The sequence below is a fragment of the Trachurus japonicus genome, chromosome 11, assembly GCF_045865225.1.
Source record: "Trachurus japonicus isolate A0001 chromosome 11, Traja_1.0".
In the NCBI taxonomy this organism is placed as follows: Eukaryota; Metazoa; Chordata; class Actinopteri; order Carangiformes; family Carangidae; genus Trachurus; species Trachurus japonicus.
The window spans coordinates 23,567,106-23,582,368 of NC_140917.1; the positions used below are offsets into that span (position 1 = coordinate 23,567,106).

Here is a 15,263-nt window from a genome sequence, read left to right on the forward strand (position 1 = left end):
CCAGCAAGAAGATGTGTTTTATTAAAAATGGACCCATGGACCGACTCAACCAGAGTCATTTCTATAGGCTATAGCAGTGGTTCCCAACCTTCTTTGACCCCAAGATGCGCCAACTCAGATATTTTTATATGCTGCATTTTATTTGAACTCAATTTATATTCGAGATAATGAAAGTATAGATACAGTTGTTTAAGATTGGTTGTGGTGTCTTTAATCATAATTTTTAAAAAAGAATAGTAATTGGTTAAAATATATCAGTAATTTCTATCAATTAATAGACATTTCAGGCGAGCCCAAGGTTGAAAAACACTGGACTTTAGGCTACTTTCAGCCTGATCCCGGTCCAAACCCGGCTTGGACCGGCAGGTCCAGTTAGGAACTGAAGTAGAGAACTCCAAGTAATTTATTTCCATTTTTTACTTGGTGACAGAAAAGTCAACAGAAAGCGGTCCGTATTAACCCTCTGGAACGACACATATCGCCACTTATGTTGAGGAGGATCACACCGTCAGTTCTTCGATTTTCCCCGTTGCATGTAAACTGGGACGAGGACAGAAGTCAGACTAGACGCTTTAATCGAGCTATGAGCATAACTCGATTTAGCCGTTCATGTAAACGTACTGAGTAGCTCACACTGATGAAGAGGTGTTGGGGTCATGTGATGGCTGACTGTGCTCCCTCTCCTCCCTCTGGCTGCTGTGTGAAGTGCGAGGAGGACGGTCAGGTGTTCTTCAGCCTCGACGACGGCGCCACCAAGTTCACCGACCTGATCCACCTGGTGGAGTTCTACCAGCTCAACAGAGGAGTGCTGCCCTGCAAGCTCAAACACCCCTGCACCGCCGTGGCCTTGTGACACTGCACCCACAAACCCCCAGCCCCACACACACACCTCCACCCTTTTTTTGCACACCTTTCACCCTGAGACCCTGACCCTCCTTCCCCAATCTGCCCCTCTCTCAGCAAAGCAGCGAGGCGGAGGAGACAGAGAAAAGGTTCAGTCAGGTCTTTGGGGGATGTGAACAACTCAGCAGGAGAACGGCTTTGCAGGTGTGATGCGCCGCTCTCCGCCTTACCGCCGTTTGGATGTTTGAATATGGGAACCGTTTGGACAGTCCAAGTGTCGCAGATTGTTGCCCGCCTCCTGCAATGTTGTCATGGAGACTCAGTTGATTTGTCATTGCTGTTCTGACCCTTGAGAGAGACCAGTCGTTGAAAGAGAACGCAAAGAGAACTAAAGATCTGTTCAGCAGGATTGCTGCAGGTCCCTCGGACGGATCCCTCCCTTAAAGCCCCTCCCCATCCTCCAGGCCTGATAAGCTGTGGTGCCCGCCCCACCCTCGACCCCCCCGACTACCGAGGCGGGTGGGGAGTGCCACCCTCCTACTTCCTCATCGATCATCAGGGATGGACGGGAACTTCCCTGGGTCTTATCAAACTCGATCCAGGAGTTTTCTCAACCTGTGCAGTCCAGTCTGGATAAGCTGACACCCTGCCCCCCCCACCACCACCAGCCCCTCCCAGCACCCGAGCAGACTTTACATAGCGTCTCTGTGGTGTCCTATCCCACAATGCCCTGGCGCAACCCCCCACCCCCCACCCTAAATCTTGCCTCCACACAAGCTCAGAGAAAAAGAAAAGTGGTAAAGAGAAAGGAGAAGTAGCTGAAGGCAGGATGAGCAGCGCAGTGGCGAGGGTTTGTTGAAAGGACAGAGGAATGTTTATCAGGAAGGCTTTAACAAGCCTCTCTTGTAGAGTTGATTACTTGATGTCATTTTAATGCTGTTTGATTACTGTTGATTCAATGCAGAACTAGTTTTGCACTCCCGGGCGGACAGACAGCTGTTCTCTCTAGCTAAATGAAGCTGCCTGCTCTCCGCTCGTCACCCTCCTCTTCCTCCATCACCCCTCCCTCCCTCCCTCCTTCCTGCCCGCCCTCCTGAATAGCATGCATGTGAATTTCCACCAGCTCTGATTGGATTACAGTGGCGTGAGAGCAGAAGAGAGCCATGGCTGATTATGCAGTGCCTTTCAGAAAGGTTTGGGAACATCTTGGATGTACGTGCGGCTCGTACCAGCATGACCACACCATGCCAAAAACAAAAAAACAAATGTGCTCTCAAACCGACTGCAACATTTCAAGACCACGAGGAAGAGGAGGGAGACTCCTGAAAAATGTGTCCACCCCCAAGCTACCATTTTGAGTCTTTTTAATTTTTTAATCGAAGGGTTAAATCTGTTGGTGGCTTTGTCTTTGAATGTCATTTTTCTTTTTCCTGAATCTGTTTTAAGCTCACTGCTTGCACATTTCATGATCCTGATTTGATATGCGTTGGAGCTGTCATTTTAGGATTCTGACCACTGTTCCCTCGACCCCGGAAAGACAAATCAACTAAAGCACTCCCATGACGTTTTTTTTTGTGTGTGTACGTGTGTGTGTTTTTAAATATGGAATATATGGATTTGAACAAATGACTTGAAACGTGAACTCAGCAGACTGTGTCGATGCACAGTCAAGTGAGCTTCACTCGCCTTAAGTGAAACTTGTGAGCCTTGTGTGTGAAAGCAAAGCTGTATTACCACGCAGGTACAGTAACAGGCTTAAAATGTTCAACGTTTGTGGAAATACTCTTACTAAGAGTTAGCAGAGAGGATGAATAGCCTATCTGATGCTAAACATGAAGCCACTGCCAGCAGCTGGAGATTAGCTAACCTGGTGCAAACACTGTAAAGTTTACTGCTTAACATGTTGCATCAGGTTTGTTTAATCCATATAAAACCCTCAGTGTAAAAACAACAATTTGGGGTTTTACTGGAGCTTATGTGGCTATGTGACTGTTTCTTGGCTGAGTGCAGAAGCTTCCTAAGCTAGGCTAACTAGCTTCTGATTGTAGCTTCATACTTGGCACACAGAGACTGGTAGGCCTATTCATCTCAACAGGAAAGTGTATTTCCAAAAGTATCAAAATGTTCCTAGTACAAAATCGACACAAACTGGTACTGGTGATGCATCTCCAGCTCCATTTTTCTATTTGGTGCTGTACTATTTCTGCAGATAACTGGCTAAAATGTGACATCGTCTCCAGATAGTTGCAGCAGCTGCAGCAGGAGTTTGGTACCATCAGGGGTTAACATTGGGTTGTGGTGTCAGTTCCTCAAGAGACGAACAGTAAGGGCTAATTTCTTGAACGACAGTTGCGCAGAGACAGATGAGTTAGCCTGTATAATTAGAGAGCTGTTTCTGCACCAGCAGTGGCCTCCATGGACCAGAATGCATCACAACCATTGGATCTGTTGTCAGGAAGAGAACGTACAGGTGCTCGTGGATTATTTTAGATCTGAGATGATTTACAGATCGGTCAGACAAAAAAAGCTTTCGGATGAACATTTTTACATTGGACATGTTTTACTTCACAAAGAGCAAACAATTCACTGATTTTTTTTTACAAAGAAAAGAAAATCAACAAATTTGTCCTTCTTGCATCCTTTTTTGCGATACTATTAGCTGGATTTCTGAGCAGGCAGATATTCGATTGAAAACAACATGTTCATGCCTTTTTCCTTTAGTTGATGAAAAGCATTCTGGGAGATGAAGTGAAAAGGAGACATGGCAGGTGAACTAGAAACATTGGTCTCACATAAAAGTTGATTGAGAGACTTTTATTATTGCTTAATTAATAAAAAAACATCCATCTTGAAGCCAGTATGTAGAGGATAGTGTTTGACTCTGGCGCCCCCAAGTGGTGAAATGGCAAAAGACTCGCCAAGTCTGACTTGGATAAAAGCAGCTGAAGGCTCATTTTTCTACAGACATCCAACACATGTGAACTATTCTCATATGTTTGTACCACAGAAATATGTTGTCCATTTACACAGCTCATCTGACTAGAATTTTGTCTTTATTCTTGACCCTGACTGTCTTCATCTAAAAGAGAAGTGAGAGGTGTATTTGGAGGAATATAGCCTACAGTAAGAAAGGAGTCCTGGGAAGACGACAGCAAGGACGTTTTGTCTTCTGGCGTCTCTCGCTCCGGTGACATCACACCTGCTTAGTCGCAACCCCTGTCCCCTTCACCCGTACCCTACCTCTCTCCCAGGCCAGACTCTCTAAGTACTGTCACTGACACAAAGCCACTGCCTCCACCAGTCCACCAGTCCACCAGTCCACCAGTCCACCAGTCCACCAGTCCACCAGTCAGTCGTGTGACTGGACTGGACTCACGAGCTCTGCGCTCCACCAGTCAGGCCTTTTCTAGTCAGCCAGGGCAGACTCTTCTCCAGGGATTGGATAATGCTTGAACCCCCCGCCCCCTGTCCCACCTGTGTCCAGCCTGTAAGCTATGACCCTGTGGTGAATCAAGTGTGTGTGTGTGTGTGTGTGTGTGTGTGTGTGTGTGTGTGTGTGTGTGTGTGGATGGACAGACTGTTACATTCACTATTCAGGATTGCTAACCCCGCTGGTTATCATACTTGCCTTTGAGAGACAGTAAGAGGGAGGTTGCATGTGGGTTGGGGGAGGTCAAGCCAAGTGGAGGGTTTCTAGAGTTTGGCTGGAGGTATCCCAGCATTCCCAGCATTCCCAGTTCCTCAGCGGAGGATTCTTTCCTGTCTGTCAGAGAGGCATGAAAAAGCCACATCGCTATGGGTCAGTGGGGGACGAGTCGCCGTCCTCTCCTCCTCTCTCCATTTTTAATCACTGTGCTACAATGCAATCCTATACACAAGTCCAAGTATAAGACTATACCAGTGTACAGTATCATTTGTTTTCTAAGTATGTGAAGCTATGGAGAAGACGTAGATCTAACACTGTACCTAGGTCACAGATCACTATGAGGCGTTATGCTTTTGCTCATAACTCCATGTAAAATGAAGAATGATTTATTTTGTCCTTTTTTCCATTATTTGATTGTGTGTATATTGACATTATTGTGTATTTTCTTTGGTTTGCCACAAATGACCTTTTATATATATACATACATACATATATACGTGTGTATATATATATATATATATATAAAAGAATATACCACAGTATATACAGTATTAAATTAAGCTGTTTTTATTTTAAGAGATCAAACTGGATTTCAGTTGTGCATATAAGCTGACAGGCTGACAGTCTTCAACTCTGGCAGCATCCAACTCCATTGATGCCATTTTGCTTCACAACTACATCTTTTAGATCGTACTCTCCATCTGACTGTCACATCCGAGTCTACAGGTTTACTTTCAAGAAAACGCTGTTTTCAAATGTTATCTTTCCAAATGTTTGGATGGCCGTTAACTTTAAAGGTGCTATATGTACGTTTTTAGCTGGCATTAGCGTCAACAGCTGTATCAGATTAGAAGAAGTGTTATGTCATGACTTGGGTGGTGGAAAGCTGCGCCAAATTTTTTTGCTTCTTTCTCTATGGCTTCTTAGGTAACACTGATCAGAGGCCGCGATCCAACCATCACCATGTGAGAAAACGTATGTATAGCGCCCTTAAAGGCACATACATACACACACACATCAGTGGGTTTTCATCAAGAGTACACACCAACCCTTGGGGATATTCTTAGCAGCTTTTGTACAACTTTCATGACAAATAATTATACGCTGTAGCTAAAGGGGATTATTGCATTTCACTATGTCCATTTACTCTGATTTTTAAGGTGCATAACAAAGTTTTTTTTTTTCTTTTTCTTAACTAAGCCTATTCTTGCAGCAGGTGCCTCTTGTTTCTGAAGAGTGACAAGTCCTTAGTTGCCATCCGTCCACTCACTGCGTTCATTTACAGTTAGCTGTGACTGTGAAAACTAATCCTACTGGAACTAAATCCCAACGTCAGGTCAACGTTGCATAAAAGTCCCATCGACATTGGTGACTCGCAGTGTAGGTGCAAATAAAACTGACTCCATGTTGGCTGTGTTTTAATTTTGGGGTTGAAGTTGTCATAAATTGAAGGCAAATTAACATTTCAGGGAAAGAAAAAAAACAGAGCGAATGATCTGTAATCTTTTTTTTTTCATCATTATTATTCTTATTATTCAGCTCCCCCCACTGTGTTTTGCTTCATTATGACTCTTGCTCCTGGATCTACATTGTATCCTGTTCAGGTATTTTTGTACAAATAAGGGACTGATATATTCTGTGTTTATTGGAAATTAGAATAAAAGACAACATTGCTATAAACCAAAACGTGTGGACTGATGGTGTTTTACTATCCATGTAATAACAAATTGAGTTTGCCTGGTGTTTTTATTATTATTATTATTATTATTATTATTATTATTAAAGGTCACATCACATGTTTTCCTCACTTATTAATAAAATCATTGAACTGAAGCTGAATCTTGAAAATGTGTGCTACAGGAAATAGTGCATTGTGTTCTCTACTTAAAACTACAACTATAACAATCCAGCCTGAGATGTTCCTTCTTGTATTTAATTATTATTATTATTATTATTTATTTATTTATTTTGCACTTTTGATCAGACTAAACATCTTTGTGGAAACAGCTGAGAACTGACACCTTGCTGCTGAGATATTAATGTAATACTTCATATTGGCCTCCCACCCCTTCTCTCCCCCTCTCTCTGAGATATTGCAAACAACCACAAAAATCAGATGAACAAGTAACTATAGCGACTAAAAGTGACCAAAGTGATTATAATTGTAGTAATGTAGAAATATTTACCTTTTAAAAATAGAAAGCTATTATTACTATCACTCTACAATGGAACTGAAAGGAAATGGATTGATTGATTGATTGATTGATTGATTGATTGATTGATTGATTGATTGATTGATTGATTGATTGATTGATTGATTGATTGATTGATTGCACACATCATTGCCCTCACACCTCCTCTCCTCCCATTATTCCTCTGAAGGAAACATTTTGGCCAGTCAGGTTGTAGTTAAAAACTAAGGAACTCCAGCATATAATTCATCACAGCAGTAGTGTACACAGCATTTTCCTCTCTTCTCCTCTTGTTCCCTCCCCTTTATTCTGGTGTCTTCTCCTCTTTCTTTTACACATACACTCGCTGATGTCATATTTAATTTTCTAATATAGTCTAATTTGCCTCAAAGTCCAAGGTCAATGCTGAACCTCAGCGTTGTGCACGATGAGGCTTTCATAAACTGAGGATGAAAATAGTGCAGCAGATTAATTGCATATTTCAAGAGAATCGTTCACTTTGGTATAAAAGCATGAAATTTGGCACAGATACTCTCTAAGGGTCACTTTTTGGGAAAAAGATGTTGGCCACGCAAAAATTCAAAATGGCGGCCATTTTTTCAAGATGTTCTGTAGTCTAGTAGGAAGAGGGGGGTATCATGTATCCCCTGGAAATATACTTCTGAACAGTGTTTCTAGATTTAAAAAAATGTGTAGAAAATGATGAGCTATGTTAAAAAGTTGTCAGAATGTCCCATGTATCATTTTTATGCAAATTAGTGCCGCCATTATCGAAAAAACCTAATTTCACTATATCTCAGCCAATATTGCAGATAACTGAACAAATAAGGTGTCTAGACCCATGTTTTGAGGGTCAGAGATCATAATAAAACTATTCATAAAGTGGTTCACAGTGGTCACATGTTGGTGCCATGCTAGTAAGCAAACCTAACCCTTTTACCAATTACAAGACGCCAATATTGGAGATACCAAATAAGGTGTCTAGACAGAGGTTGTTGTGTGTTTAATTAACCAAGGTTTATTTGGATCAAACATCATAATAGAACTCTTGTTGATGTGACCACTCTTCTCTTTCCCATGCCAGATAAACAGTCAAGTAAATGGTTCTCCACTATGCATCACTCATCATCGTTTTCACTGAAATCATCAGAGTTAAACTCATCCTCTCCTTCCTCTTTCTCCTCCTCTTCCTGTTCATGCTCTCCAGTGTCATGGGGATCAACCAGTGAAGTTGGTAGGATAGGACCACAGGACCACACCGGTTTCAACACTCCTTCATCAGTCTTCATCCATCCACCCACTTGCAAGTCTAAGGTTGACGTGGCTCGCCTTCCTCCATGCCACTCTGCTCTGAAGCCACATGGCCGACGTGTGAACTACCGTGTCGCCTTGTACAAGCCAGCTGATGAACCTATTCTGGAAAAACCAACGGGGCAGGGATGGATGAAGACTGATGAAGGAGTGTTGAAACAGGTGTGGTCCTGTGGCCCTATCCTACCAACTTCACTGGTTGATCCCCATGACACTGGAGAGCATGAACAGGAAGAGGAGGAGAAAGAGGAAGGAGAGGATGACTTCTTCTCTGATGACTTCAGTGAAAACGATGATGAGTGATGCCTAGTGGAGAACCATTTACTTGACTGTTTATCTGGCATGGGAAAGAGAAGAGTGGTCACATCAACAAGAGTTCTATTATGATGTGTGATCCAAATAAACCTTGGTTAATTAAACACACAACAACCTCTGTCTATTTGGTATCTCCAATATTGGCGTCTTGCAATTGGTAAAAGGGTTAGGTTTGCTTACTAGCATGCCACTAACATGTGATCACTTTATGAATAGTTTTATTATGATCTCTGACCCTCAAAACATGGGTCTAGACACCTTATTTGTTCAGTTATCTGCAATATTGGCTGAGATATAGTGAAATTAGGTTTTTCCGATAATGGCGGCACTAATTTGCATAAAAATGATACATGGGACATTCTGACAACTTTTTAACATAGCTCATCATTTTCTACACATTCTTTCCAATCTAGAAACACTGTTTAGAAGTATATTTCCAGGGGATACATGATACCCCCCTCTTCCTAGTAGACTAAATACAGAACGGGGAGCATACGTCAGTCCGACTGCCCACAAGTCCGACGGCTCATTTCTCCGACTACCCATTCTACAGTGTTGAGGTTAGGTTTAGGGTAAGGTTAAGGGTTAGGGCTACTTAAGACGGAGAAGTGGGAGGTCGGACTGATGGACGCAAAAATAAAGAAATGTATGGTCGGAGTCGGAGAAATGGGTGGTCGGAGAAATGGGTAGTCGGACAGACGTCATGCGCCCATACAGAACATCTTGAAAAAATGGCCGCCATTTTGAATTTTTGCGTGGCCAACATCTTTTTCCCAAAAAGTGACCCTTAAGAGAGTATCTGTGCCAAATTTCATGCTTTTATACCAAAGTGAACGATTGTCTCACTAATCTGCTGCACTAAAAGGGAAAAGTCAAGTGAGAGGACAAGACGGGTGATGATGACGATGATGAAGCCGCCTTATTACACAAAGACACGAGGCCATTTGATAAAAAAGAAGCTAACATCAAGAAGCTACACACCCATCAGAGCCACCCGAGGGCAGTGCAGAGCAGAACCTGAATGCAACATGATGGACGACCACTGCTTTACATTACTGACGTCACTGTCTGAGGACTTCAGAGAAAAGCTGGACCACAGACAGTGGTCAGTCCTGTCAGTTGGCACCAACTTTATATCTAAGAGTTAAAGTCAGATAATATATGATCAGCCAGTGTTGATTTAGGCAATAACCTGTAAAAGTTAAAATTCTTTATTAATTGAACGTAATTATGACTTATTTTATTAGAGGAGTAAAAAATGTAAGAATGAACACAATGTGAGTGATGTGTGTTTGTGTCAGTAAATCTGGAGGATTGAGGGACTTATGGGACCTATTGTTTTTATTTTTTAAGCATAACAACTCTGGATTAATATCATCCAAACACCTGATATGAGGAAATATGTTGTGAATGAATAGGACTAATCTTTCCAGTGAAGATGCAGAGACTCATAGTCCAAGCAGGAGTGAAGCTGTGGATCTGTAGGAACATACTGTAGACGCTCTCTGTGTGTGTTGATTCCATTTATAACTAGTCTGAACTGAGGACATTTTACAGTTGTCAGAGTTGTTTATCTCTTCATCATCTCAAGAATCAATATTGACATTGGCTTTAAAATTCTAGATATTATAGATACAGTAGATAGATAGATAGATAGATAGATAGATAGATAGATAGATAGATATGATCACTGAGTGGATGATCGAATAAGGCAAAAATGATCAGTTTCTCAAATGATCTAAATATCACTTCTCACTGAAGTTTCTTTGTCAGCTTTAATAAAAATCTGTTTAACTGAAACTGTTGAAATGGAAATAAAACACAAACTAAAAAAAAAAAAAAAGAAAGAAAAACTTTAACAAAAATGTCAAACAGGATACATGTTCATTATGTTTAATTTCCAAATAACTGATGGCAAGATGAAAATATTTACATGTGAAAATATGTATGATCTGTACAAAGAAATATACATGCAAAGATAAAAAACATAAAAACAAAATAGCAAACATGTAATTTATGACACGGGAAACAAACATGACAAAAAGTAAAAGACAAACAATGAAAGAACAAAAAAACCCTAAACTGAGGTATCCAGTCCAAGTTTCCTTGTCTCTACCGCTCTGTGTGCACACCTTTAAAATAAATATATATAAGTAACAGAGGACTGTGACTTCTGTTCCTGCTAGAGTCCGAGCCACAGTATTGGCAGTAATGTGTGTCTCAAACCGTGGCTACCTTGCATTTTGGGCCTTACAGGAAAGCAAACTAATAAAACTAAAAACCATTTGTTAGTCGCCGTTATTGTGGGTAGTTATTTTTTGTTTTGTCCCCCCCCCCTAAATGAAGAACAGAAATCTATGGAGGACAATATTTTGGCAACAAGTATCTGTACATAAAGTGAGAGCACCATTAGTAAACGATGCGACACAATCTCCCATTCAGCATAAACGTCTTTGTGTTAGAGGGCACATGAGACTACACATGAGACTAAATGAAGTAAGTGTGTTCCTCCAACGTCGTGTTCTCAACTAGTGTAAACAATCATTTGACACGGTCATAGATTATCTAACTCCAGTGAACCATAATCACAATAAAACATTTTATTAAGTACTATAAAGCTAGAGCAACTTTGGTGTACCAATACTACAGAGGCATACAGTACAAAAAGTGTTCAATTAGTTTTTGATCAAAGCATAGTGATTGTAGGTCGTGACCTGTGATGCGGGCTGGCCTGGGTGTCGTAACACTCAAAAGATCAAATAAACACAAACTACCAGCAGTGCTTGCAGTACCAAGTACATGCTTTTCTCTAGATTTATTACAGATACAACAGATGTCTTCATAAATAGTTGCATAAAATGTTAAAGCCGCAACATTGCACATGATAATCAAACATAACATACAATGAGTGCATTTACAGTAATTCGTCTTCCTCTGCCTTTCACATTCACTCCCATCCCATCGGCAGCCACCGCTGCCGCCAAAAGGCTCCGACAGTCCGTCGTCCTGCCGTCCGAGGGCAGGAGTCCTCTGTGAATGTGAGGGGGAAGAAGGCAGACGTCTATATACAAGGTAAGGCTTAAACATCTCATATCTGCGCAACACAAGTTTGTTCTAGGAAAAGCAAACGATGGATGTCTAGTGTTTCTTCTCGGATTGGACAGTGCAGCATTGTTACTCGCGACATGGTCATCATGGTATCTTAGATTAGGTACATTATGTAAGCGCAGCCATCAAAAAGCTCTGATCGCACGTATAAACGTCTCAGTGAAGTCAAGAAGCTCGGTCACTGTCTACAGAGTCCAAAGTAGCACAGCAACTTTTTCAACTGATGAGCATTTTGTTTGTTTTCTTTTTTTTTTTTTTCTCTTGGAAACGTAGAGACAGTACTTTTCCTTTCTATACACTGTTTCTATAAGAAAGGGCTGCATCTCAAATGTCTTTGAGTGTAAAAGAGCAAAAACACACAATGTCTGTGTCCCTCTGGAGCAGCAGCAGGAGGGAGGGAGCTATCACTAGCTTCATTAGCATCACTTTCTCCTGAAAGCTCTGCATCTGTGCAGTGGTGTCAAGGCTCGATCAACTGGCTCTTCTGATCAGCTTTAACTCTTGCAAAGGAAAATAAATTACTTCATAAAGTTTTTTTTGTTTGTTTTTTTTTTAATAGATTTTTGTTCACTTAACTACAAAATCTGTTGAGTTGAATCCAGCAAGCAGCAGTAGACAAGGGCATCCATTAATTTAGTTGTGGGTGAAAACTCAGTTCTCTAGGGCTCTGATTGGCTGAAGACCTCATCAAGTCTGTTTAACTGATAAAAGGACGACAGGACTTTAACAAATCAACATTCTGTGAAAGAGGATAAGATCAGCATTCATGGTTTCTCCTTCTTTACATCTAGACATTCACAAAGCTCAATTCCAAAGGAGCCTGCGGCCCCCGTGGACACGGAGCTGTCCTGTGTCCAGTCGTCCTCCTGTGGTCCGGTCAGACCGAGGAGGGGCTGTCGGGCTGGGAGCTGGTTTGGATTTTGTGGATCTCAAACTCAGGGCTGAAGGCGACTTTGGATGAAGCTCCTGACGCCTCCGATGGGCCGGGCGTCAGTCTGGTGTTTCCTCCTGTCTATGAAGGAGATGAGGCGGGACGTGTCCAGGCAGCCCTCGGCTCTGGCCCGGTGCTCGGCCGGACCGGCCTGCAGCCACGGCTCCTGCAGACAGAGCCCGGCCGGCGGCCTCCTGCCGGGGTCGCTCCTCAGCAGCAGGCAGACCAGGTCTCGGGCGGCCTGGCTGACGCCCTGGAAGTAATCCCTGGGGAAGCTGAAGTCCAGCCGGCAGATGTTAAGGCAGGTCTCCTCGGCGCTCTCGTCGAGGAAGGGGGAGGCGCCGCTCAGCAGCACGTAGGCCACCACGCCCAGGCTCCACAGGTCAGAGGTCAGCGACACCGGCTCTCCCATCACCAACTCCGGGGAGGCAAACTCAGGACTGCCCAGCAGAGGGTGCACGTAGTGGGCGCTGTTGAGCTGCACAGCGTCACCGAAGTCTGTGAGCTTGACTGTGGGCTGGCCGCTGGAGCTGTGAGCCACCAGCAGGTTCTCAGGCTGGAACAGGGACAGAGACAGAGTTAAAAACCTCCACCACTCAGCGTACATCTACCCAATCTATCAGTCAGGACCAGTATCTCACTGTGAGGAACCCTGTTTGTTTCAAACATGAAGCCTGAAACCTTGACTATCAATATTAAAGGGATAGTTCAACATTTTGGCAAATTTGCCTATTGCCATAATCCCTATCCACCTTATTCCTGGGGTCGTTACTGTAGAAACGGTTATGGGTGGAACTTCCGGTCAGCACCGGAAGTAGCAGTGAGCCATTGGCTAACAGCAGTGGTTGCTAGCGGTCTTCATTACTGTTAGCGGTTTATTTGAAAGTTTTCACATTGTTTTCTGTTTTCTTAGTTAATTCGGTAGATGAGGCAATTCATGTAGTGATAATAGATCGGTTATTGATCCATGGTGGTGAGCACTTGTAATTAAAAAATCAGCTCGAGTGAAGAGGGAGTGGCGCTGTTTGGTTGACCCGTCTGCAGCTTCTGGGGGCTGCGGGTGGAGGACTTGGACTGTGTTGGACGAGTCAGACCAACAGGTCCGCTTGGACCGTGGCCACTCAGACCAACAGGTCCGCTCCTTCAACGTAATGTGGGCAGGAGACCGAGAAGTGGACGGGGCTGAACCGGGAGAGAGGCAGTCACTGAGTGTGTGTGTGTGTTGTGATGGGAGTGAGGGGGCGCGCCGTCCGTTGTTGTCCGTATTGTAATGAATGTAACGAGAACCCCCCCCCCCCCTCCCTCGAGATTATTGTTATTCTGACACATGAGTTAAATAACAGCTGTGTTTGAAACCATGCTGCGGTTCGTAATCGCGGTGCAGAAGAGTGAGTTTGGAGCTGACGAAAGGAGAGAAAAAAGAGAGTCGGTGGAAAATGCTCATTGATTAGAGAGACAGCGATCAGCTCCGGTGCAGCTGTTCCGCCGTGCTGACGAACCCGCTTTAATATGACAAACTATGATTGTGATTAAAAGAACCTAAACCAAGTTGAGTAGAGCTGAGCTGTAACTGTGTAGTGGAGAAGGGGCAACACACGCTATGCGCACACACGCACACGCACACGCGCGGTCGTCCCCTCAGATGCGGCTGCATCTCTCCAGGACACTGGTGTGTGTGAGTGTGAGAGAAATAAAAGCTGTGACTTGCTTGGGCAGACGTTGTTTGGTGTCACCCGCTGAATTGCATAGATACATAAATATCTAGACCCCGAATCTACAAGACTCCCCCGTCTTTTTCAGACTTTTTCGACGGAAAAAACACCGTTTTATGTCCGGGTCAATGTATAAAATATGTATAAAAATTGAGTGTATCATTTAGGGATTTTTATATCATAATTTTATGTTTACTGTTTCATTCCGTGTAAACGTTGTGTACACTGACACACACACCTGTATCAAAAGTATAGGTCTTTATGATTAAAATAAACTAAATAGCCTAATGGATTTTTTTTTTTACTACAACTTTGTTGGTTGGACACTCGGATGTGTCTGTGTGTGGTCTTATAATAGAGCCATGGTGAGAACCTACGGTAAAATACTCCCCCACCACCACACACACACAATCCCTGAGAGCAGACAGTAAAGATGAGAGTGAGAGAGAGACCCCCCCGCACACATATGCATTTCTTTATAAAAGAGGAATGTGTTTTAAAATAAAATTATTCCAACTTTATGGGCACCCGTGTATGAGGCAACTTTCCAGAGCTAGCAGATAGCTCGTTGCCTCAACAACTGAAGTTAACAAGTAGCTAAATATGCTACTGTACGTTATCTTTTTATCTTTGGCCACTTTTTTAAGTCGTTCTCACACCTCACAATATTAGTAGGCAGCGGTATTATGATATTGTCTCGTTTGAGTTGTAAAAGGTGATGTTTTATGTCTCTAACGCTCGCAGAAAGTGGATTAGCGCGTACTGTTAGCATGTAAACAAACGCGACTTCCGGTTCGCACCGGAAGTTGCCCCCATAATTCCCGCAAGGCATCATGGGGGCTAGGAATAAGGTGGATAGTCTACTATAATAACTACTAACTAATTATTGGTGCATGCTGTTTTGAGACACGAAGAGACGCGAGCTGATCAGCGAACACAATAGAGGTGAATGGTACAGGTCCCCAGTCCCTCATCAAACTCATCAAATACACAATCCAACAACTCCACAACGCTCTGTTGGAAAAGTTGTGACCTGCACATTCACCACGCTATGAGATAATAATGTAACATTACAAGATGGAGTTGTTTTCGAGGCAAATGCTTGGCCGGAACTACATTCCAGACACAGCTGCTGGGCGGAGTGATTTCAAAAGTGCAAGTACTGTAGTTCTGAGTATGTGCTTCATGTGTCATAATCTCACATA

The 15,263-nt window shown here is 43.0% G+C and overlaps 2 protein-coding genes across 22 annotated transcripts in view; one reads left to right on the forward strand and one right to left on the reverse strand.

Annotated features, from left to right (window-relative positions):
* The window catches only part of LOC146978889 (growth factor receptor-bound protein 10-like), a 57,600-nt gene extending 51,425 nt beyond the window's left edge, over positions 1–6,175 (forward strand). For all 4 annotated transcript variants that reach the window (XM_085791938.1, XM_085791941.1, XM_085791939.1 and 1 more), the window contains 2 exons: positions 707–4,385; positions 4,420–6,175. In XM_085791938.1, the coding sequence (XP_085648064.1) occupies positions 707–853 (147 nt within the window). In that variant the 3' untranslated portion in view covers positions 854–4,385; positions 4,420–6,175. The remainder of the gene's footprint in view (positions 1–706; positions 4,386–4,419) is intronic.
* Positions 6,176–10,638: 4,463 nt separating this feature from the next.
* Positions 10,639–15,263, reverse strand: part of LOC146978890 (triple functional domain protein-like) — a 106,267-nt gene continuing 101,642 nt past the window's right edge. For 13 of the 18 annotated variants that reach the window (XR_015037132.1, XR_015037131.1, XR_015037127.1 and 10 more), the window contains one exon: positions 10,639–12,902. Coding sequence is in view for 10 of the 18 variants with exons in the window: in XM_085791946.1 (XP_085648072.1) it covers positions 12,351–12,902 (552 nt within the window). In the remaining 8 variants the exon portion in view is untranslated. The remainder of the gene's footprint in view (positions 12,903–15,263) is intronic. The other 5 variants (XR_015037133.1, XR_015037129.1, XR_015037128.1 and 2 more) reach the window with 2 other exon arrangements.